General features: G+C 47.6%; 1 protein-coding gene across 5 annotated transcripts in view; it reads right to left on the bottom strand.

Moving 5' to 3' along the window:
- Positions 1 to 25,254, bottom strand: part of LOC142578644 (long-chain-fatty-acid--CoA ligase 1) — a 211,511-nt gene that overhangs the window by 150,397 nt on the left and 35,860 nt on the right. The window contains exon 1 of one of the 5 annotated variants that reach the window (XM_075688129.1): positions 6,795 to 6,945. The exons of 3 other annotated variants lie outside the window; for them this stretch is intronic. Coding sequence is in view for 1 of the 2 variants with exons in the window: in XM_075688096.1 (XP_075544211.1) it covers positions 4,879 to 4,912 (34 nt within the window). In the remaining variant the exon portion in view is untranslated. Of the gene's footprint in view, positions 1 to 4,878; positions 5,123 to 6,794; positions 6,946 to 25,254 lie in introns of those variants that run through there. One more of the 5 variants, XM_075688096.1, reaches the window with a different exon arrangement.

The raw sequence follows: 25,254 nt of genomic DNA, 5'->3' as shown, positions 1-25,254 counted from the left end.
CGCCGGCGCCGTTTACATTCTCGTTGCTGTTCCCTCCGGCGCTCCTCGTACGCATGTTGTTCTTCGGTTGTACGACCTATTGGCCTCGAGCTCCACCACTGGAAAAGCTGGCGCCACCGTCGCCGTGACGTGCTATTAGGGATCACGTGGACATAGCGGCCGCGTCGGCTGCTTCGGGAGCGCCGAAGCGAGCTGAAAACGACTTTAAATTCCCTCGTACGCTGCGGTCCTCATTTAGTGGAGAGATTTTCCCGCTTAGAGTGTCTCCTTTACAACGCTTGAAGATACTACAATAGGTAGTGGCTTCGTTTGAAGATGCGAGACATGGTAGGCTACTGATCGGTGCCGCAGTGCCGGACGTCCGCGACGGAGCCCGGTTTCAGCCTTATTCACACGTAGCCGCAGGACAATAAGCTGCGTGAAGCTTGGCTCGCGAAACATAAAACCGGCAAACAGTCATCGGCTACAACTCGGGTATGCAAGAAGCACAGACGCGAGGAAGATTTCTGCTACGGCGCCGGATCTGCAATGTTCGGAAAACGCTCACTGAGACGCTCGCCCGAGTCCGCTGCCCGACTAATGTCATGACGGTTTGGTCTATGAACTTGTCGATGCTATAGATACTGGCAAGTTTAATGGAGCGGAAAGGGAGCGGTAAGAAGCACATTAAAAAAAAGCATGGCATATGGTCATGTTTGTGTTATCAATACACTGGATTACAAATAAGAAGCAGCGGGAAATCGCACGCTGAGAACACCGATAAACATACAGTGCGGCGCAACTCGAGAAATAATATTGAAACGTCCAAGAATTTAGAAGAAAAAAAAAAGATTGAATCGTCGCGACGGCACATCACAGTCCCAGTAGGCGTCGAAGTCTCTACGAGGAAATTATTTTTTAACAGCTCTGATAGCGCCGACGCAACAATGGTTAATTGTATACTGTCAAATGCTCACATTCTGCGGCCTAAAGCTCATGGCACGGTGCGAAAACGCGCACGCGGCGAAAGCGAAACAGTGCGCGGACAAGCATGCAGACGCGCAGTCGGTCGCTGCGAATCTGTGCGATCCCTGCATTGAGGCTTCATTCTATTACGCTCCATTTAGTTATACAAATACTATAAGAGCATATTTCACATAGTTTGCTCTCAGCGTTTACCTACCTTTCCCGCAAGAAGCCGGTTCGGGAGACTCCATCGCGGCGTCAGCGAGCAGTGGCGTTCACTGTACGTATTCGGTAAAGAGATAGCGTCTGTAAACGATTCTGTGCTTTCAGCTTGACCAAGATTATTATTTAGACAGTAAAAAGCTTCTCTCCTTTCGAAAGTACTTACAGAAATGTCCGGGAGAGCTCGCGCGTGGTGTTTTCAGTGAGCGCTGACAGCAAAACCTATGAGGAGCGCGCCGTGTGATCCCTCATACTACGCCAGCGAGGCGCTTCCGATAGATGGCGACTCCGTAACTCCTTGCCGCCAATACGTGTCCGCCCCATCGATAACGCAGCTGTTTTAAGCGCCGACACCTCTCCTGCTTATGCATTGCGATAACCTTGACGTCACGCTCTGTTCACGGCGAGCGTTCTAATCTGTGCCGCATTTTGACATCTGCGCCGCCGCACTACACCCGTACGTGATCACACACAAAGCAAACAATGAAACCCATTGTGTATGGGCTTGTTAGAAATCGCTAAGTCCGTTTCTCTTGCGGGACGCCGAAAAAACTACGGACGGTTAGTCATATACAGCTTTCGCTGTAAAATAAACGGCAATGTGACCAGCGGCGGCGTGCTGTAAAAACTAGCAGAAGCTTGATGTGGGCGAGTTGGTTTTGCATACTTGAAGTACATACTTGAAGCGCCTTGTCCGTCGTACATGTTCCTCTTTTAGTCCGCGTCTTCGTAGCGCTCTTTTCTTCAAGTGTCAAAATTACCACTACTTTAAATTACCATTACTACCATTACGCTGAAGCAATAAAGTATTATTGCATACCGCACTCAGCAGTTGCGGAGGTGGTTTTCAACAGCTTCGTGGGACATCCACTTTCGCAGGACCGGGATGGCGAGTCAATTTTTTTTATTTTCTAACTGCTACACCAGTTTAAATGTTCCAAACAGTTCGTAGGGTTTACCGTCCCGAGGACTACGTCGTAGCGGAGAGCTCCGGGTTAATTTTGAACCTCTGGAGGTTCTTTAAGGCCTACTGAACCAGCGTTTTTTATTTATTTTATTTGGATATAGCCAATCGAAATGTAGCCAGTGCAGTCGGGAATCGAACTCGCAACCTCGTGCTTAGCAGCAGGAAGCCACCACAGCGGCGGGTAAAGTTCCGAACAGGTGTTGCTTGCTGCCCGTCCGTCCGTCCGTTACGCAGCGACACTGATCATTGTGTCGTGATCCCTACATTGTTTAATTGGTACAGGACTGGCACAACACTTCATTAATTACGCAACCTTCGTTGTGTCGTCGTCATGTTGGCACCATGTTGCTATTGTCGCCTACATGTCCTAGTCAGATCGCCGTCGTCATGTCCTCGTCATCATACGTAATCGTCGCCAAGTTTTAGCAGTTTGCACAAGATTGCAGAACTTTCGCGCAAAATTGGGGGTTGGAGAAGTCGCAAGTGTTTCGCAGTACTTTAAAAAATGTTTACTTAAACTACTGTCGTGGAAGTATAACTGTTGTCGCAGTCTCTCACAGTTCAGAGCCAATTGAGTCGCTAGGTGTGCCTTATATATTGTTGTTTTAAGATAAACCCTGAACCATAACCACGAAGGAACAAGAATCCGTTACACACGGGCTCAAATAAATCCAATATGTGTGGCCGGATACTCAGGTCTGCTGTCGAACTCGTTAGTGTCTTTCCTAAGCACTACACCCGCTAAGTTCTATTTCAGCACATACGTGGACAAGAAGTATAGCGAATTAATTTTCAAATGCAAACTTTAAACGCGATAAGTAGGCGTTATTATCAAAGTGGTATTTCGCTCTGTATTAATTAATAAAACATTCGCAAATAAACGTGCTAATTTAACAGCGGAACCGCTGAGTAAAAACAAAGCAAAATAGAAATAACGAAACACAAACAAACAAAAATATTCATGAATTCAGTAAGATTGATCTTCCACGTCGATCCGTTCAGAGTGCAGCCCACCGCTAACGCCTGTAGCATACACTGCTGAAAGGTCACAAAGAGCACGGAGAAGCAAACGACGTCATGCTAAGTGAAATCAAGAAGCCTCTCTGCTCCAATGTTCCCCAATACGCAATATAATAGTCACACTAATTTGGGTGACGTGCCATATTCGCTATAGTAAATGTCACGCTAGTCATGTTTTATTGCGCCGTTGCGAAGCAGCCCCACAGGCGTAGGTCAAACCCGTGCAAACGCGTTTTAACCACAGCAGACCTACAGTTTAACTTACGTCCTGTACCACTTGTCGACGCACGCAGCACTTTCTTGCGATGAGAACAGCTGGAGACGTTTTGTCACTGCTCCGTAATTAACGAAAGTTCCTTCGCAGAACAATTTTATCTCCCCTACTGTTATTTTGCACCTTATTGCGATACTAAATGTCAATAAAAATATCGAAGTTGACACAACGCTGTTCAACGAGTAATTTTCCGGCGCATCAGCAAAGAATTTCTTTGCTTCCTTAGATATGCGGGGACAGCAGGACAGTTACACCACTATTTTAATATACAGAAATCGCGACATACGCGGGGAAAATGCATTTTCACGGGTGGAAATGCTCCAGTGGAGCTGTTATTTCTACCGAAGTCCCATCGCAAGACAACCATGCCGCCTTGCAGAATGTGACCGAACAAACCACAATTGAGCCCTCAACAATCACACAAACAAACCACTGATCGCTAAACTGCATGAGCTGGCACCTGCAGCTAAGGTTCATGGACAACGAGGTAAGAGCGTTACGTACTACGTGTGCAAGTTCACAGACAAAGAGCAAGAAACCCCCCTAATTTTTTCCGAGCAGCCAGCCATTTCTTTCCTTATACAACAGCGACAACTATCTAAACATACGCGCGGTCATGACCATGTGAGCTCACTTGACCCACTTCCCAATAACCCTTCACCCAAAAAGGTTTCTGCTCATGGCGATCTGAACTGAGCAAGTTTGGCTGCGTACAACAGCAGCGGCGAGTTATATATCCGACAGAATTTAGAGGTATGATCAGCCTGTCGAAGCCGCGGGCACCCCAATGCTAGCCCTTTCCTTCACTAATGCCATTCATTTTTTTTATTTTTTTTTTTGTCTCCCCAAACTGCACATACCCAGGTTCACGACGCTTACAGCGCCGATGCCGGCCGGTTGAGGGGCAACGCGGCCAGAACGCTCTGAAGAGTCCAAAGAAAGAAACGCCCTGGCATGCAGACAAATCTCGCGATGCGTTAAAGAATAAGGGCACGCCAGAGCGTTTTGGTGCGGTGGTGCCACAATGCAGAGTCGTTGACCTCCACGTAAGCGTAGTCGCCGTGGTCGCTTCGCATGGCAAGCACGAAAACACGCTTCACAGACACAAGCGCGAGCAGCAAGCGAGGCGCCAATAAATAACTGTTGAAAAGAGCAACGACTTGTAGCGGTGCTCAGGTTCACAGCACTTCTGTCACGGACACGCGACCGTCAACGAGCACAGGTTTTCGCGTGAACTTGGCGAAATGCTGCAGGCTGCACTGAATCCCTTCGCGTAAAACACCACAGCACAAGAACAAAAAAATTCTGCAACAATTTGCTGCAACGAGCGATTTCCTGCAAAAGAAGGGCCTATAAGCGGACGACCTGTCAAACAAAGATACATATGCTGCCGAAAAACACGCGCGTGAATCGATAGATCTGTGCGAGAGAACACAAAGGTGATACGCACCAAGGTTTTTCAAAGGGTTTGAATGGACGACCATGCCGGTAGCAAAGCGTAGTCCTCGGCACACAGAAGCACGAATTACTATCACAGGCTTCACGAGAAATGTTCGTCTTCTGAACGACAGTTCGTAAAGAACAAAAACAAACGGAAAGTGACAACTACGGACGGACGATAACAGCACCACGCACACAAACCACACCGTTACCCACAACGAGAACCACCGTCAAGCACACACGCACACACACACACATACACTATGGATCGGACGCTAGGAGCACGCTAGATGCGTACACCGCTAAATACACGCCTAGCGCCACCTATGCAACAAAACTTGATTGACCACTCCTGCCGTTCAGGCGAATAACACCAGGTGGCAACAGCGTTCGAGAAACAAGCAGATCGTCGGCATTTGCAATGCGACAGTGAGTGAAGCAGCAACAACAGGCAGAGCTGCGAATTTGGAGCGCGCTTGGTGCACCTTCGTTTGCATAGCAGTATGGCGGTGAGCTTACACAACATACGCAACCTGCGAAGAATCGCTGTCAGGCTTCAGCACATAATTGACATGTAACACCATCGGCATGCCGACGGCCTGTAGGTAGCTGTATGATTTCAGTCAATCGCGTTGCATATTGTGAGCGAATTGTAAAACACGCTCGCGTTAGTCATATTGCGATGTCACAATTGTTTGCTATTACTGAATCAAAACAATAAAGAACTGCCGCCTTGTGTACACATCTATTTTCTACACCTCGCTTTCATTTGCACCGAAAACGTGCCACCCGTTCAATTCAGTGCAAGAATTATTGTAAAATGACGCGATCATTTCCAGCTACCCTCATGCTCAATTTTTTTTTAATTTACTTTTTCCTGCAGAAGAATCCAACTTGATATGTTGGCAGCATGAAAATGTGACTGTCACGCACACAATTTGACAAACACAATTGTCGCGCGTTGAAATTAAATCGTAGGAGAAAAAAAAAATGAACTTGCAATATCTGACATATTTGATATAATTACATGTATTTCTGTTACTGCGTGCGCAAACATCTGAATACAGAGAAAAGTTTGAAAATAACGTTACGAACGATTACATCACTGCCACTAGAGGACGTACATATTTACACTCTACCCACCACTGTGTTTCTCACGCAGTTTCAAGGTTGGTAGATTAATTCTACGAATGGCAGGATAGTACAGCATACACGCGAAGCCAGTGCACATCAAATATTGAATTTTAATGGGTCAGCTGACACACTGCATCTTCAACGCGCAATTTCAATGAACAGCTGACATACTGCAGACACACGGAGCATGAAGACGGAGGCGGAATGAGAGGTGCCCGCTGTCGGCCTGCAGTATCCTACTCAGTATTCTAAGAAAGGTAAAACCTGCAGAGTGAGAGGAAGATTGAAGAGATGTGTGGAAGCAATCTGTAGATTCTCGTTAGCTGCTGCTGCAGTGAGCTAATGAGGTCACTATTAATGTAAATCATCGCCCGAAGGAGGTGACGCAGCGCACCAAAGCATGATAGTGGTACACGTTACCAATATATAGTTTATCATATTGATTTCTCACGTCATGAGCTAATGTTCTCACCGCAAGCGTACAGCTGAGATACTTATACGCTTACTAGTGAAAGCGATCTTGGTCGATGCACTAACGGCATCGTTACTTTGAAGAGCATAAATACGTGAAGGCAATGCGTTGAAATTTACTCGTCTGCTATGCCCTTTTAGTAAAGGCAGCGGTCGGACTGCCACCGGTACTTTCAGACTTGGAGTGTGTTTCCCCACAAATATAACCAATACAATCGGAAGCTTGACCAAAACGTTCCGTGATTTGTGCCAGTGCATTGTTGCACTCGTAGCCAGCACAACTGGGAATGAATCGAGTTAAGCCCACCTGGGAAGACTGACCTGAAGACCTTTCAGACACTATCGTTCATGCGCCGATTCTTCGACTCAACAAGGGTCCGTCCAAGCAGTATCGAAACCTTCGCAGTTCGCGAAGACGGTATTTACTGTATTAAGTGACCAGTATTTCAAACTGACGAAACTAAAAGCCGGCACTTTCACACGGCCCTTTCGTACTGCGCAGGAACCAGGGAAAACGAGGGTACGGTGCCGCCTAAACATCCCAGCATGCCACACTGTAATCGATGGGGCGAGAAGCGAGAAAGGCGTGCGTGGGCCCGGCTCTCCCAACGCCTTTATCGACGTTTTCCCCACATCAAAAAATGGTTGCTCACCTCACGTGACGTCACGTGAGCTCGGGACAGGCGCCTCGATACGGCTTCCCGTTGGCTGGCTTGGATCAGGCGACGGGAACAGACCGTGGTTGCGCAAGTGAAGGAAAGGTCGTGCGGTTGAGCGTACCCTGCTGGCCTTTTTGCTATGGTGTTGAAGAAGGTCCGCTGCACAGCTCACACGTAGCGCATGTGCGTACCGTCGCTCGACTTGGAGTGCACGGAATTTGACTGAATTACGGTACTAAAAAGGTTAGAATTTTTGTGAAGATCAGCAGTTGTAATGCGAAGCGCTCTTCGCGAACTTCGGGCATTTTGAATCTATCTACCCATCCATTTATCCTACGTCGTGATGCCGTCGTTGGTCGTTTATTCAACTAGGTATATATATAACAATAGACGAGGGACGGCGTGACATGCATGCATACATAACATGAATGACATGTCATGACATCAATTACATGGTATATTTGTCATGACATATATGGTATGAATGACATGTCATGGTGGTCGTCTTTTTACCTCAATATACGGGGTGATCATTTTTAAGCTTTATATAATTTTTTTAAATTGCCTCTTGCAGATAACATAATTCTAGTCCTTGAGCTAGACTGGTCAGAAAGGAGGACATTACTCGCATGAAAAATCGAGACATACATTGAGCTAATTAAAAAAAACACTAATTAACTTAGTTACTTCACGGCACATATTGCAATTTACGCATTTAGCCAGTGAGTTCTCAGGCGTATCCACTTGGAATGAATAAGCAGAATGACGCCAGTGTGGAGATATGCGCCATTAAACTCGCCGTAAAAATGGACTGTTCCACTTTTTTTACCGAAACGCTCTTTCATGCATTGAAGCACAAAAGTAACTGGAACGCCATGTATTTCGTCCCACACTTTGGGAAATAATATATCGAAACTGGTGTCATCTTGGTGATTCATTTCAAGCGGATGTCTCTTGCAAGCTCACCGGCTACAATTCGTAAATTGCAATATGTGCCGTAATGTAATTAAGACGTTAATTAGTCAATTTGTGTTAATTAGTTGACTACGTGTTCCGATTTCTCGCACCAGTAATGTCTGCCCCTTCATATAATCCAAATCAATGGTAAGAATTATGCATCTGCCGCTGGGGATTGTTAAAAAAATGGCGGGCGACCCTAATCTTTGATTTAGGTGTCTCTTAGCGGCCCTTGCACCTCGGCGTTGGTGTTCTTTAGGATAACTTTAGGCGAATGCAACGCAGTAACCGAACTCGGAGGCAACTGTTTTACATTAATTAGCCGGTTAAATACCATGCCACCGTCTTGTGTGTGAGGTCAGGTCAGGTCAGTTTATTTCCTTAAAGGCCCCTTTATCAGAGGTGTTACATAAGGGGTGGGGTGCATCTTGCAACAACAATTCAACGTGATAACAAACGAAACATTTGAAAAGTGGTAGATACCCTGTATAAACAAGTAGATACTCGTGACAAATTGTCGATTAGAAGAAAAAAGCAACAGTTATTTTGGCCGTAGAGAAGGAACAGTGGCAGTGGACAGTTTACTTCAGTAGCTAGTGGAACATTTGAAAAAGGTAGATACATTGCATACAATCGAAAACGTATGGTAGATGATGAATTTGTACAAAAAGGCAATTAATTTGACAAAATTGAAGCAACCTCAGCAATGAACACATGGTTATTATTTGTATATACAACATGGTGGGGAAGGGCATTCCAATCAGTTGCTGTTCGAGAAAAAAAAGAAGCAGAGAAAGTAGTTGTGTGTGACCGTGGTTTTAAAACTTGGAGCGGATGGCGAGCGCGTTGTGATATTCTTGCGGGTGGAATGATGTATGATACACGATTAAGTGAACTGTAGAAAAACTTATGAAAAAGACCAACGCTGGCTATCTTACGGCGGTGCGTCATTAGTGACGTCATTACTACCGCTTTCCACTTCCGGGTTTCCAGGATTTTCGCCAAAGTCGGGCTCACGTGGCGGTTCTCTAAAGTCTACGATTCTGTGCTTTAGTACACGGCAATCAGTAATTTCTAAATAATTCTAATTATTCCTGACACTTGAATAACAGCTTGTAACTAAACGTATGCACTGATATCCTATCTATAATAAAACCCACGAATTTAGTACTGTACCATTTCTTTTCTTTTTTTTTCTGATTTGTTTTGAATTTCGACCGCGGTCGCCTCAGTGACTTCTAATATTCCTAATTGTTCCATACACTTCAGTAACTCAACTTGTAACTAAACTAATGCTCTGATATCATATCTATAATGAAACCCATAAATTTTGTGCTGTGCTATTGTTTTTCTGTATCCTTTTTTTTCTATTTACCCTTAATTTAGTCCCCGGTCGTTTTAGGAGGTGAACCGGAAGTGCTGCGCAAGAAACGAGAGCGTCACTCGATGCTCGTGCCACTAATAATTCCATAAAACTTAAAAATTATCACCCTGCATATCAGGATATGAATGAAGTGCATACGTGACCTGCCATGGATGACATGATGGGGCATAATTGTAATGACATGAACAGGCGTGTCATGACATGAATAACATGGATTTCATGGCATTTCGTGTGCATCACGACATGAATGACAAGAGACAAGCGCATGTCACGTTAAATTAATTTCTGCGATTTTGTGTGCAAAAGAACCACGATTTAGGCACGCCGTAGTAGGGACTCCAGATTAACTTTGACAGCCTGCGGTACTTGCACTCAACGCACGGTAAAGGGGCGTTCCGGTACAGAGGCGCTCGGGACCACCACGGCCAGCGTTCGGCGATTGAAACGCGATACTTGGCGCTTTCTGCGCCAAGGGTGAGCGCGCTTGGTGATCGCTGGGGTGCAATATGCAGGCACAATGCACCACAATGGCTCTCGCTTTCATGCTATACAAAAATACATCAACTCAGTGCCTCCAGTGACCACTGTGCCAATATATATATATATATATATATATATATATATATATATATATATATATATATATATATATATATATATATATATATATATATATATATATATATAAGTGGGGGTGGTTGTGTGGATTCTAGCGGGCAGCATCGTTGCTGCCCCGCTAAAATCCACAGTAAGATTGTGAATGCGCATCTGTTGTTTGTGTTCAATTGTTCTATAATCCTAAAGATCACGTTCACAGAAGGACTCACTTTTTTTTCGTTTTTCAATCATCGTTCCATGTTGGCCTTCAAGATTACACTCAACAGTAAGATCGCGTATTCTTTTCTGCTTAAGCGTTTTTTTAAATTCTTGTTATGTTTTATTTCTCGCCGTTTACAGGTATAGTGCACTGGTAATAAGTGATCGATGAGATTCGAACTTGCATGCCTAAGGAAAGTCAACCAAACCTCACGCCCTCCCAAATGTATTCCTATATCGCATTATCCTGCAGTTTACATGAACGATATACGTTAGAAAGATGATGCGATGCGTGGTTGTCGCATTCACGTATAGGATAGAATCCCAAAGCACTGAACTTTCTTTAATATGTCCATAGAACGTTATGTTAGCAACGCCCTGGAAAATATTTTTGACACCGCGCATGTTATAATGAAAAAACATGCGCACGCAGCACACCATACGTCCATTTAGAGCAAAGCGAAACCTCCAATTATACTCGATCGTGTGCACGACCTCTTGACCTCGCCCCTGGCAAGTCCGCCCGCCCTGGACGTGCCCTTGCAGAAAAGGTCACGCTACGTTCGCCCAATCAGCGTCCGACACGTGCCGGCGTCGGTGCTGGATTAGTTCCACCAGCCTTTCCGTCAAGCGGGTTGATGCGAGTAGCAGGGGCACGTGGCAAGTTAGCCGAGCGGCTTACAGAGCGAGAAGAACGTCATTTGCCAGCAGCGAAGTGCGCCTGTAGCCGCGCGCAACACCGCAAATGCAGCCTGATCCCGCTATACGCACCGCGGTGCAAGCGTTGCTGCCACCCCCGTTCGCTACAAACGAAGCACAGGGGCGGTCTGACGTCATTGGAAGACGTCAGCGGCAGAGCTCGCGAGGGAAGCCCACTTGTCGAGAGGTTCGAGAAGGGAGGATAGCACCGGCGACCCATTTGGACGGGGTCCAGGGGCCCGACCCGCAGCTTCAGCAAACACAAGCAACAGCAGCGGCCGCGTCGCACATCGCTCGGCGGTTGTTCGCAACTGCTCCGGCCCTTTCACTCGCTCCGACGACTTTTCCCTCCGCCGTGCAGTTGTGCTGGCCAGGTTCGTTCGAAGCCTCGACAGCGCACGCGCGCGAATGGTTAGGTTGCCCAGCCTGCGGTGTTCTAAAGTTCGAAAATGCATCTGCAGAAAGTCATGTCGCCATGCGTGAACTAATTCTGGGGTTTTACGTGCCAGAACCACGATTTGATTGTGCATTGATTTTGACCGCCAGGGAATCTCTAACGTGTCCACAATTAATGCACGGGACACGGGCGTTCTTGCATTTCGCCCCCATCGAAATGCGGCCGCGGCAGCCGGGATTTGATTACTCGACTTCGTGCTTATCAGCACATATAGCCGCTAAGCCACCACGGCGGGGGTGTCTCCATGCGTAATTTAGTTAACATATAATCAAGGCCCGTGGAAGTGACGCGCAAGTGCCAGCGGCTAATCGAGAACACTGTGCACGAGCAGAAGGCGCAGCTGATGACCAATGTGGAAAACACGCCTAACTGCTTAATCATCCGCTCGACGGATTGAGGATACGGCATAAGTCCACGCGCTGCTAACAGCTCTTCGCGCTGCTCCTTCATGGCGCCAGACCCCACGCATGAGCACTATTAAAATGCATCTATAGACACCGAGTGTTAAGCAACAGCTACATGCGCTCCTTTCGAAATAAATTGACCAAGAAACAAACTGTTGGGAGCTTCGAAGGCCATCAGAGGAACGGCGGGGTCCTATAGGCTGAAGGGATTTGAAAACGAAGTCCTTACTGAAGGGGAACAAAAACACGCAATTTCACATGTAATTTTTTCTTTCTTTCTTTCTTTCTTTTATCCGTACAGCGCTGGAATGAGCTTAAAAACAAGTGAATTTGCGCTGTATGTGACACTTCCTTTTTGTGAAGATTTCTTACTTCTCTGCGTGAACTATGTGTAGTAGGTGCTACGATTAAAGATATACACTGCGATTAGGCAATCCCACTGACAGTTCTCGTACCAAGAGCCGTGAAATAACAGAAGTGAACGTCGCTTGCACCCATACAGGGGATGTGCGTTAAATAGTCCTCCAGATAGCCTCGCTCCCGTGTCGCAGAAAATCCGGCGTCTAGCGTCGGATGTCGCTTCGGCAGAAAGAACGGCAAAAAGAATTTCGAACCAAACACCAAACCACGCATACCCAACCACTCTTCTACCATTAAAGTTACTCACACCTTGTCTTTCATTCTTTACAAATTTATCCCTCGGAATTTTGATAACGGCAGCCCACAAACGAATGTAATGGAAAAAAAAATAGCGGCAGCGCATATCTTTTATGTTATCTCTTCTCAGAGACTGAAACATTAAAAGTGCGATAAAATAACAGGAGGTCGACCCCCGCAAGAGGCCGCGTTTCTACCAGAAAGCTTGCCTTCATATAGCGTTCGCCGCCAGCGTTGCCCGGTAAACGGTACTGTTACATAAGCTGCAGTTGCCGGGAAGCGTGAGAAGCAGTCAGGGGTCTGTGAATACTATCGCATTCCACTGTTAAAGGCCAAGCTTAAGCGTCCTCCATTTTTTTTTATAGCAACCTTTAAACAGTACTCAGCCCACCGCCGTAAATAAACTGCGCAAGAAAAATACCGCTACGTGCTTTGTGCTCCAACATCAAGATCACCGGGATGGCGCGCGACATGCACTATATGCGCACGGGCGCACCAATGAAGTAAAAGCGAGGGACCGCATCACTAACAAGGCAATCCGCAACCTAGATACCCCCTCCCTCGAAGCCCTTACTGACCTCCTCAATACACATTGGCAGGCTGGCACTCCTCCTTCCTCCTGGACCCATTCACGTGTCTCATTCATCCCCAAACCTGGCAAACCTATTGCCCTCGAACACCTCCGCCCCATCTCTCTCACCTCCTGTCTCGGCAAGCTGTCCGAGCATGTCATCCTGGCCCGCCTCCAGACCTATATGGATGATCATGACTTATATCCGGACTCCATGTTCGGTTTTCGTCCCCAATTGTCCACCCACGATGTCATGCTCCAACTTTCCGAGGATGTCCTATACCCTTCCCACCACAAACGCACTCGAGCTATCCTGGCGCTGGACCTTACCAAAGCATTCGACAATGTACACCACACCGCCATTCTGGACGCTCTCTCCTCCCTCCATCTCGGACCCCGTGCCCATGCTTACGTCACCGCGTTCCTCGCCCACCGCACAGCCGAAATCTCATACGGCCCACTTTCTTCTCCTTCCTTTTCCCTTGGCAACAAGGGTACCCCCAAGGCTCTGTCTTGTCCCCTCTTCTGTTCAACATCACCCTCTTACCGCTGGCACGTGCTCTACGCGCTATTCCAGCTCTGTCTCATTCATGCTTTCTACGCCGATGACATCACTCTCTGGGTGACCACCGGCAATCTTAATGACATGGAGACCACTCTACAGGCAAGTGTGGACGCGGTGGCGACTCACGCCCGGGATATCGGGTTGAGCTGCTCCCCAACCTTTTGCTTTTGCAGAGCTTTTGCTCTTTCGGCCTGGGCGAATTGCTCCTTTGGCCCTGTCGCCTTCTCCACTCACCATCTCCCTCGACAGCACGCCCCTTCCTCTCGTCTCTACCGTCCGCATCCTCGGACTCTTTCTTTAGTCCAATGACAAGCACACCACCCTCATCACTCGACTCACAAACACTGTATATCACACTGTCCGCCTCATACGCCGCATTGCAAACCGTCACCACGGCATGCGCGAAGACAACCTCCGCCGCCTGGTCCAGGCCATTTTCTCAGCCGCTTCATTTATTCGCTTCCGTATCTCTACCTTTCTCGTACCGAGGAAGACAAAGTCAACAGCCTCATTCGCCAGGCGTATAAGTCGGCCCTGTCTCTTCCCACATCTACCTCGACGGCTCGGTTACTGTCGATGGGCGTCCACAAGTCCCTTACGGAGCTGACGGAGGCCCATCGCACGGCCCAGCTCCTCAGTCTCTCCCGCACCCACCCGGGTCGCGCACTTATCTCCAGCCTTAACCTCTCCCATCTTATTCCTCTTCCCATATCACTGCCCATCCCTTCCCAAGTCTCCACCCTCCTAACCATTAATCCCCTCCCTAAATATATGCATCCAGAACACCACCCCTCCCGTAGAGCAGCGCGAGCCTCCGCGCTCTGGCGTCAGTACGAACGGCAGGCTGCCGTGGCTTACGTGGATGCTGCCCCGTACCGCCGCTACCCAGCACACGTCCTTCCCGTCGCTATTCTCTCCGACGCAGTCTTACTGCCTCAGTCTACACCTTTACCTCTGTCTCCTGCGGTCTACAACTACGCGGTTGGACGGGTGGCACACCCGGCCATCGCAATCTTGCGTTCCGATACCGTTGCCTCTCGCCCCATCCAAATCATCTGGGCGCCCGTTCACGCGGCCCATCCTGCCAACGAGGCGGCCAATTCCATCGCTCGAGATTCGACTGACCGAGCAAGCCCGCCCCCGCCGGGAATGGATACGCGCGACGCGCTCCTCACGTACCGCGATATCACGTTGCACTATCGCCTCTCTCGTCTCACCTTCCCCCCTCCGCACCAACCCCTTTCCCAGCGCCACCAACACTTGTGGCGCCACCTTCAGGCGCATACCTATCTTACTCCCGCACGTCTTACCCTCCTCCACCCCGGGAAGCATTCGCCGGCCTGCCGCTTATGTGGCAGCTCCCGCGCCGATTACGTTCACGTCCTATTCTCTTTCCCGGCACACTTGCCCCCTGCCTCTTGGCACCTAAGCAGTCCGCAGCAGTGGGAGACTGCTTTGTCCAGCACCGAGCCGGATCTCCTACTTCGGCTGGTGAACTGGGCGGAGGACGTCGCCACTAGGCATGGCCTGGACTCTACAACCGGCAGCTGAAGGCCGCCCACAACGCTGCTTTTTTTTTTTACTTCTGGCTTTCTTATCAATAAAAGTTTTTCACCACCAGCGGTGGCTCAGTGCTCTCGCGTTTCAGAATATATACTCAATGTGATCGCATGACTTAGCATGTGAACGATTACAGACAGCTCATCAAATGATTAACTTACGCTCTACGCGTCGAACACATTTTGAAACAAATACAAAGAGGAAGGTAGATCAGTAAAGGGTGCTCCTGCAGATCTACAGGGCTTTATAGCAACTTGTACTCGTCTAGAGTGGAACGAATGCAGCTAAATGTGGCGCTAATTGAATAAATACAGGTCAATTTCGAAAGTGCTTCTCTAAGACAAGCTTGTCATGCATTCATGCGCAAACTACTAGAATGCTGAATATTAAAATTAAAATATGGGGTTTTACGTGCCAAAACCACTTTCTGATTATGAGGCACGCCGTAGTAGAGGACTCCGGAAATTTTGACCAACTGGGGTTCTTTAACGTGCACCTAAGTCTAAGTACCCGGGTGTTTCGCATTTCGCCCCCATCGAAATGCGGCCTCCGTGGCCAGGATTCGATCCCGCGACCTCGTGCTCAGCAGCTCAACACCATAGCCACTGAGCAACCACGGCGGGTGATGTTGAATATTGCAGTGAGGACGAAGGATGTGTAACCGTTGCAGAGTATATGCATGTCAAAGAAAAAAAGGAAGGACGAGCGGAATTGTACTACATAAAAAGATACCACTGACGTCACTTTTGCCCTGTTACGGTTCACTGTGTGCGGCAATGAAGGAAACGGATGTCAAGCGCCTGAGAGACGCCATGCCTAAAGGCCAAACTACACGTACGCTTGCCGGCGGGTGAAAGCTCTCGCCCGCGCGCCTTGCGAGGCGGTTCGAACCTAGCGCGTTCACATGGATCACATTTTCGCGTTGGAAAACATCGTTTCATATTTTTTGCGAGGCAGCCAGAGCACCGATATTTGCCTGGAGAAGGTATACGCCGATTTAGAGTAGTGTTTGTTGCCTTACGTACATTAAATACAAGTTCCTTTGCGGTACGTTTTGGTGTGCGTCCGTCAAGAAGTTTAGTTTAACGTACGGGAGTGCAGCGGTGGCGTAGAGGTAGAACACCCGCCTCGCGTGCAAGAGATCCGTGGTTCGAATCCCGGTGCCGCGCAATTTTCCACCGGATTTTAAAAAAATCCGTGTGTTGCTAAAATTGCATAAACAGGCCTGGAGTTTGGCCTGATCCCGGTGACCAAAACCGGTAACGCACTCCCTCACCAGAGCAGGATTGGCCACCCTGGTGCAGTACTTGGCCACAACCTCTCATATCAACACAACAATCAAACCCCGGCCCTCAGTCCCCATCAGCTGCGAAGCAACTGACCACGGCGGCGGTCAGACCTGCAACGCAGCAGAGGGCGCTAAGAATCTCTGGATCCGGACAGGCCGCCATTGGAATATGAACCTGGCAACGTTTAACGCTAGAACGTTATGTAGTGAGGCGAGTCTAGCAGTGCTATTGGAGGAATTAGCGGGCATTAAATGGGATATAATAGGGCTCAGTGAAGTTAGGAGGCCAAAAGAAGCGTATACAGTGCTAAAAAGCGGGCACGACCTGTGCTACCGGGACTTAGCGGAGAGACGAGAACTAGGAGTCGGATTCCTGATTAATAGGAATATAGCTGGTAACATACAGGAATTCTATAGCATTAACGAAAGGGCAGCAGGTCTTGTTGTGAAACTTAATAAGAGGTACAAAATGAAGGTTGTACAGGTCTACGCCCCTACATCCATACATGATGACCAGGAAGTCGAAAGCTTCTACGAAGACGTGGAATCGGCGATGGGTAAAGTCAAAACAAAATACACTATACTGATGGGCGACTTCAATGCCAAGGTAGGCAAGAAGCAGGCTGGAGACAAAGCAGTGGGGGAATATGGCATAGGCACCAGGAATAGCAGGGGAGACTTATTAGTAGAGTTTGCGGAACAGAATAATATGCGGATAATGAATACCTTCTTCCGCAAGTGGGATAGCCGAAAGTGGACGTGGACGAGCCCGAACGGTGAGAGTAGAAATGAAATAGACCTCATACTCTGCGCTAACCCTGGCATCATACAAGATGTGGACGTGCTCAGCAAGGTGCGCTGCAGTGACCATAGGATGGCAAGAACTCGAATTAGCCTAGACCTGAGGAGGGAACGGAAGAAACTGGTACGTAAGAAGCCGATCAATGAGTTAGCAGTAAGAGGGAGAATAGAGGAATTCCAAATCAAGCTACAGAACAGGTATTCGGGATTAACTCAGGAAGAGGACCTTAGCGTTGAAGCAATGAACGACAATCTTGTGGGCATCATTAAGGAGTGTGCAATAGAAGTCGGTGGTAACTCCTTTAGACAGGATACCAGTAAGCTATCGCAGGAGACGAAAGATTTGATCAAGAAACGCCAATGTATGAAAGCCTCTAACCCTACAGCTAGAATAGAACTGGCAGAACTTTCCAAGTTAATCAACAAGCGTAAGACAGCTGACATAAGGAAGTATAATATGGATAGAATTCAACATGCTCTCAGGAACGGAGGAAGCCTAAAAACAGTGAAGAAGAAATTAGGAATTGGCAAGAATCAGATGTATGCGTTAAGAGACAAAGCCGGCAATATTATTACTAATATGGATGAGATAGTTCAAGTGGCTGAGGAGTTCTATATAGGGATTTATACAGTATCAGTGGCACCCGCGATGATAATGGAAGAGAGAATAGACTAGAGGAATTCGAAATCCCACAGGTAACGCCGGAAGAAGCAAAGAAAACCTTGGGAGCTATGTAAAGGGGGAAGGCAGCTGGGGAGGATCAGGTAACAGCAGATTTATTGAAGGATGGTGGGCAGGTTGTTCTAGAGAAACTGGCCACCCTGTATACGCAGTGCCTCATGACTTCGAGTGTACCGGAATCTTGGAAAAACGCTAACATAATCCTAATCCATAAGAAAGGGGACGCCAAAGACTTGAAAAATTATAGACCGATCAGCTTACTGTCCGTTACCTACAAAGTATTTACTAAGGTAATTGCAAATAGAATCAGGAACTCCTTAGACTTCTCTCAACCAAAGGACCAGGCAGGATTCCGTAAAGGCTACTCAACAATAGACCATATTCACACTATCAATCAAGTGACAGAGAAATGTGCGGAATATAACCAACCCTTATATATAGCTTTCATTGATTACGAGAAAGCGTTTGATTCAGTCGAAACCTCAGCAGTCATGGAGGCATTGCGGAATCAGGGTGTAGACGAGCCGTATGTAAAAATACTGAAAGATATCTATAGCGGCTCCACAGCCACCGTAGTCCTCCATAAAGAAAGCAACAAAATCCCAATAAAGAAAGGCGTCAGGCAGGGAGATACGATCTCCCTGCCTGACGAAAAACGAAAAATGAAAAACGAACACGCACCAAGTGTGCTGCGCGGTGGTCGGGGCAACACGAGAAAAACGCATGCATTCTGGTTGGCTCTGGCAGCCCGCGGGTAGCGAAAACAAGAAAAGTGAAGAGGCTCGATGTCTACTCGCGAATAAAAGTCAGGGTAGAAAAAATAAATAAGAACGTAGTTACCTTTGCTGGCTTTAATGTCTTCACATGGATGCTGTGGCGCAGATGAAAAAAAAAGTGTTGATATTCTTTTCTGTGACATGACAGCACAAATGAACCACCACAACGCTTCCTCTCATCGGAGCTCGCTGCGTGCATTGTCAACTTGCATGATAGTGTGTTCACTTGGCTTGTCTCGTTGTATGGTCCAATGTACGACTTTATAAAAGTCAATGCACCTTTGAGGCTAAATGTTTATAAGAACATTAAACCAACAAAGTTCCGGGATTGAAAATCTAAAGCACGACTTTGGAAATGTCAATGCACATTTCGCATCAAAAGTTTATGAGAACGTTATACCCATAAAGTTTCGGAATTGAAATCTATGCGCTCCGTAGATTCCGCAGCCTCCGCGAGATGCCGCGACGAGCCCGCTCGCCATCAAAACGCCCTTGAAACTTTGTGCCCGGGTGGGGCTCCTTGCATTATGCGACTCCAGGTGCATGGGCGTTGCCACGAAATCCGGCCCTAGATCGCAATGTTTGCGCCTAAATGTCTTTTTGAGCGTGAAAAAGGGATTCTAGACAAAATCCAGAATGATTTCCAGCACCGGCATTTGTTTTGATCGGCGGTGCATGACAGCACGAAGAAATTTCGGGGGGGGGGGGTTGAAGCTCCGTAAGCTTCCCCCCGCCTGGCTGCGCCCCTGGTCGGCACACCTGTCCCTCTAGCCACCACAACCCTGTTGTTGCTCTGCGGAGGCGTCTCGTTAGGCCTACGGGGGCCGGAATAGCAGAACGATCTAACAAATAGGACGGGCTATGCGCTCATAACTAACGTCTCAAGTGAGTTTAGAGAAAGCGAAAGCTCATTTCAATAGTTCCTGGCGATCAATGCGGGTGACAACGTAGCCATCACGACAATTCAGGATGAAATGGGAGCCATGGGTGCCGCCATATTGGACAAAGCTATTTCTTGGCGTTGCGTAAGCATTAGGTATCTGCGCTCGCACCACGCTTCGACACGTACGATCTCTCCTGCATCATCTGTGCATGCATGAGGCGCGTGGGCGCGTCCTATCGCGCGCCGGCACGTGTCACGCTCGTTAACACGAAAACACTTGTCCGTCGGGTGTGTGCGACAGGATTATGTGCCAGTGCAAATCCTACTCTCATTTTACCTACGTTCACGCTTCTACGCCAGGGAGTGCTTTCTCTAGCGCCGTCCTTCTCGCGGGAGGAAGGAGTGGCATTACGCCAGTTACAAACCGCAACTTTTCCTAATCTTGTCTCTCTCAATAAATTCTACCCACACTGTTATGCAGATCGTTGCCCTGGCTGTGGCAGCTCGCCCACAATCTTCCACGTCACGATTGAGTGCACTGCAAACCTCTTTCCTCCCTTGCCAACTCTCCTTTACCCCCTACGCAACAAAGAGCTGTGGGACGATGCCCTCCGCGACGGACCTCCCGAGGTCCTCCGAGCAGTGATACAACGGGCTCGAAACATCACCGGAATCATCTTAGGGACCCTGGACTGAGGGTTCCTCCCACACTGCTCTCGCCACTCAAATATTATTAATGAAGATGTTTTACTCTCTACGAATACCTGTGTTTCGGTTGATCAGTGATCGACAGTTCACTGACGTTAGCTACGCCCCCCACCTCTACACCAGTGAGGGGGTTTTCTCCGTATTCCTCTGTGTGGATTGCCAGCGAGTGGTCTTTCTCCGTATTATTCTGTGTGAACTGACCAGGGTGCTGACAAGGCCCTCTACCAGGGAGCAAAAGAGAATGCGGTGGCCCGGATGGTGTAGGGCCTAAGAGGAAGCTTTAGTTCGGGCCCAACTCCGACGCGGCCTATTCAAATATATGTAAAACGCAAAAACGTTTTTATGAGATAACCCCTGGACCACTTTTGATAAAATTTGTTGCATTTGAAAGAGAAAGTTAAATTATAGTGACTGTTGGAAGCGGAATTTCGATTTAGGGCCCAAGTTTTCTTAAAACGACTTTCAAATATTTGACCATTTGAAAAAAAAATAGAAGCACGAAGTTTACAAATTCATAGCTCTGCATCAAGAACTGATATCGCGGTTCTGTAAACGGCATCCATTAGATCATTCAAAGCGGACAAATTCATTATGTCATTTTACATCTTACGTGAATTTGTTACGTTGGTTACAACGGTTTTGCAAAAGTTATATTTCCCTATGATTAATTTTTTTTATATTCATGTGTAACAAATCAATTTTGTCCGCTTTAGATGTACTATTAGATACAATTCACAGAATTGTATTATCATTTTTAGTGGTTGAGTTACAGAGTTGTAAACTTGATAGTTTCGTTCTTGAAAATTTTCGATTTTTGCCACTTTTTAATAAAAAATTGACGACCTAACTCGAAAATTCGAAACAAACAGTCACTAGATTTTAAGTTTGTCTTTTAAATGCAACAAACCTCGTCAAATTTGGTGCAGTGGTTGCCGAGAAAAACGAATTCTCCTTTTACATGTATTTAGATAGGAGCACTCGAGCTAAAGCTTCCTCTTAGAAGGCCAGCGAGTTGCGCGGACAGATCTTCGCTACCCTTGCGTGCACGCCGAACGTTTCTGTACTTTTCTTTGCCTTGGAGCACATCGCTCACCCGTAATGATGTATTAAAGATCTGTTATTTGTTTCTTGCATCATTTCATATTCCCTGCCGGACTCTCTCCGATGGTAAGTCTGCTTCGAGCTCCAAGCAGACGCTGTTAAAGGTCGCCGAAACCCCGTCCGCGTACCAACCGGTACCAACTCGTAACAGCCCTCAGTTCCCGTGACACCTGAGGTTAAAAGGACGTTCTACATCCGCCGCATGAGTGGCACTGGCGAACACTTCAGTGCCACATCTTGCACAGACGCAAATACACGTGAAAGTGGACGGGGCCGGGAAGGGGGGGGGGGGGGGGGGGTGACGCGGCCGCTGCAGTAGAGGAGCGGCACAGTGAGGGACGCCGTACAGTGGAGAGCTCCGAATTAATTTTGACCACCGGGTTTTCTTTCTTTCTTTTTTCTTTTTTTACCAGCGTCCAATGCACGGTAAACGAGCATTTTTTTTTCTTGCGCAACGCCATCGCCAAGCAGAAGATGTGGGTTCGGTTCCTTCCGGCGGCTATTTCACCCCCTTTCAATTTTTTAATGGTATTTCTACATTTCAATTACAGGAAGAGTGAATTTTTCTTATGCTTTCTTTGGCTTCATGCGGTTGCGGCTTTGAAAAATCTAACCTCCCTCTTCCCCTTCTCCGAGTTAATATATTCACAGCGATGCAGCACACTCCGTAGGTGCTGACCCTGGCTCGCTCTACAAAAAAAAAAAAAAAGAAGTCACACATTCCCGCGCAAAGCGAGAGAAAGAGCAACAGCTGATCCAGTCGAGGGCAACTAAGTAATTGCTGACACTGCTCTTTTCAGAGATGGAGGAAGAGAGAAAGAGTTCTTTTTTTTTTTTTTTTAGGGTAAGGCCTTTCTGACAGCTCGGCTTCAAAATATGACAGCAGTACAGCTGTTTTCTGTTCAGTGAACGATTGAATGGCGCGAAATATATATTTTCTTCCTCCGCTTATAAGCAAGCATACGTGTATATGTATACACGCATCTTTCATGGGGAGCGTATAGCTATACAGTAACGCTGGCAAACTACTCTGCCAAGTAAATAATTGGCTGTCGTCATGACCAAATAAAAGCAGAGGAAGCATAATTGCGAGCTTTACGTAAGGTGAAATTGATTACCCTATAATTGATTACATTATAAAGCATGCTATCCCCATGTACACAGAGCTCAACGATTGAAACGCGACAACCTGAGTGCTTGGCTGGCAGCGCCTCTTTACGCCACCTGTGAGCGACGACCAAGCCGCTAGTTGTGGCATGTATACGATGTAGGCGAGAGGCCGTTGTGATTGCCATTTGCTCCCCCAGCGATCACCCGGCGCTCTCCTGTGGCGCAAGAAGCGCCGGATGCCTTGCGGTCCGACTATGCGCGTTTCAGTCGCTGAGCGCTGTGCCTTATTATTATTTTATTAACGCTCACGCGCAAATTTAAACTTGTACACATTCGATTGCAACGACGGTATTGTTTACTTTTTCGCGTTCCAGTGAACGCGTGCAGCATATAACGATAGCCACAGATAGCCGCCGCATCCAGCTCGTCGGTTTAAGTGTAGCTCAACTATAGTCATATACAGCATTTCCAAGAGCGCAGGAAGAGGGCTGACCCTGAGTTGGCACGCGGGCGCAGCCCTTGGGCGCGAGCTAAGCTGAACTACATAGGGGAAAAAATTCAGAGCCATTTCACTCTGTGAAGGTGGATCACCAGCGGAGCTGTATATAACTGTAAAGAAAATAAAACAAAACAACAAAACAATATAACAAAAATATGCACGTTATGTTTATTTGTATTTACGTTTATCTCTTGACCACAGTAATTACGGCTTTCGGTCGCTATCATAGACGGCCATGGGCTCTGTGACGACACCGGAAGTGTTCTTAGCGAACGTTAGGTCTATGCACGACCAATGGCGCATCGTGGAGACATTGGTCTTGGTGTAACATTGAAGGCCGAACCTTTCCAAGAAAAATGCCAAGAACCACTTTCCGTCGGGACGAGACACGTCGACGTTTAAGTCGCCCACAATGACGATGGGATTGGGGTCCACCGGGAGGATCCACCCAAATGTGTCGACCATATAAGTCTTACAGGTGTCTCTTTGACGTTCCGGGATGAAGATGCACGCATACGGTGGCGACGATTCCGTCCCCATTCTGTACGGCGCACTCGTCGGCACATTCCACGGCCCGTCGTCGATAGGGCGCAAAGGCCGCGCTGTCGTTCTTTAGCTTAGTTCGCAATGCATCAAACCACCATCCATCAACAGTTTTCACACATCTGGCCTCAAGCGCAGCTGGGACACATACGCTGACACGATTTTGCCTTATTATTAAGCTATTTTAGCTCTATATACACGCTGCTATCGTTTTTGCCTACGCACAAACGCTGGAATCTAGCCTAAAACAGCTCCGCCGTAAAAAAAAAAAAAAAGAAAAGAAAGAAGGATGGATTTGTGCGGAGATTGTGAAGAGGCATTATGTTTTGCTTCTGGAAGTGTCTACAGGTGAAGGAAAACATTCTAAATCAGGCTTCAGTACTATTCAATCAACGCCGAAATGTATTGCTACCAGAAGGGAAGCAAACATACCCTATATGGGATAAATTATTCGCAGTACTGTGCGCGTCCCATCTAGCGTTTACTCTCGTATAGCTTCTATAATGGGAAAGGTAGAGGTACGGCGGTGTTGGTGTGACATATTGTCAGACATAGCGAACAATACACGGACGAAGTGTCATATGACCTTCGTCTGTGTGTGTTTTGTTTGCGCTATTTCTTGCAATGTGACATAATAGGGACTCGTAACCGATACGCATCTTCCTCCCGCATGAGTGATGATTATATAGAGCAAATTTCGTAGATCCGTCGCCGTTACCATGCATGGCGGCTGAGCGAACACACAACTGCGTTGCTGATGCAACCACCCCACAGCCAGGGAGGTCCGTCGCGTGACAAGAAACACGACTGCCACGACCAACGTATTCCTTCCTACACGTGGACAGATCTTTTTCGCATGGCGCAACATTACCCAATGAAGACTGAGCGAACAGTCATCGACCTAGGGGGATTGGGGGGGGGGGGGGGTCATACACTCACGAGAGTTAACTGGAGGAAAGGGCAGACTTCCATCAGCTGCGCTTCATTGCGCGTCGTTTAGTTCAGTGGCCGGCTTCATGTGCAAAAAAGATCCCACTCAATAGGACGTGCTACAAACGCAACTCTCTCTTTCGCTAGCTCTCTCAGGCCACAGTACATCTGTGCCGCGAAGGGCCGCTGTTCCATCGCCTGAAGCGCTGAAAAACGCCACAAATATTCCAGCTCTTCGCCCTGGACGAAGCATCCATTGCTTGGTCAGCAAATGCGCACATTGTGCGGAAGCAAACGCACTTTCGTAATTATGGCTTAGTTGCGCTCTTTTTTAGGAGTATGCACATAACGGCGGACATGTTTCAAGTTTTGCCTCTATACGTGGTAGTCACTATAATATATGGCCTTTATGCCATAACGGCCCTCAATCGGTACAATAAAATCAAATCGATAGCCGTATTACAGCACAGGGCGCTCACGAAAATGACGGATATAATGCGCACGCGTGCGACATGGCGGAGCGGCCTAACACTTTTTCTGGCAAAATAGACGACTTGTCATTTCACGGTTACGATCACTTGAAGAGATGTCGCCCTGCAGTGCTCCCCGTGCTTACAGACTGAGCAGCCGCGTTGAAAAATAGTCCAGCATTTTCCGATTGACACAAATTTGCAGAGCGAACGCTTTGCTAGACGCCTAAGTTTGAGAATACAGCCTCGTGCATCAGCTCA

This window comes from Dermacentor variabilis, chromosome 1 (genome assembly GCF_050947875.1).
Source record: "Dermacentor variabilis isolate Ectoservices chromosome 1, ASM5094787v1, whole genome shotgun sequence".
NCBI classification, from domain to species: Eukaryota; Metazoa; Arthropoda; class Arachnida; order Ixodida; family Ixodidae; genus Dermacentor; species Dermacentor variabilis.
This window is presented reverse-complemented; position numbering and strand designations above follow the sequence as displayed.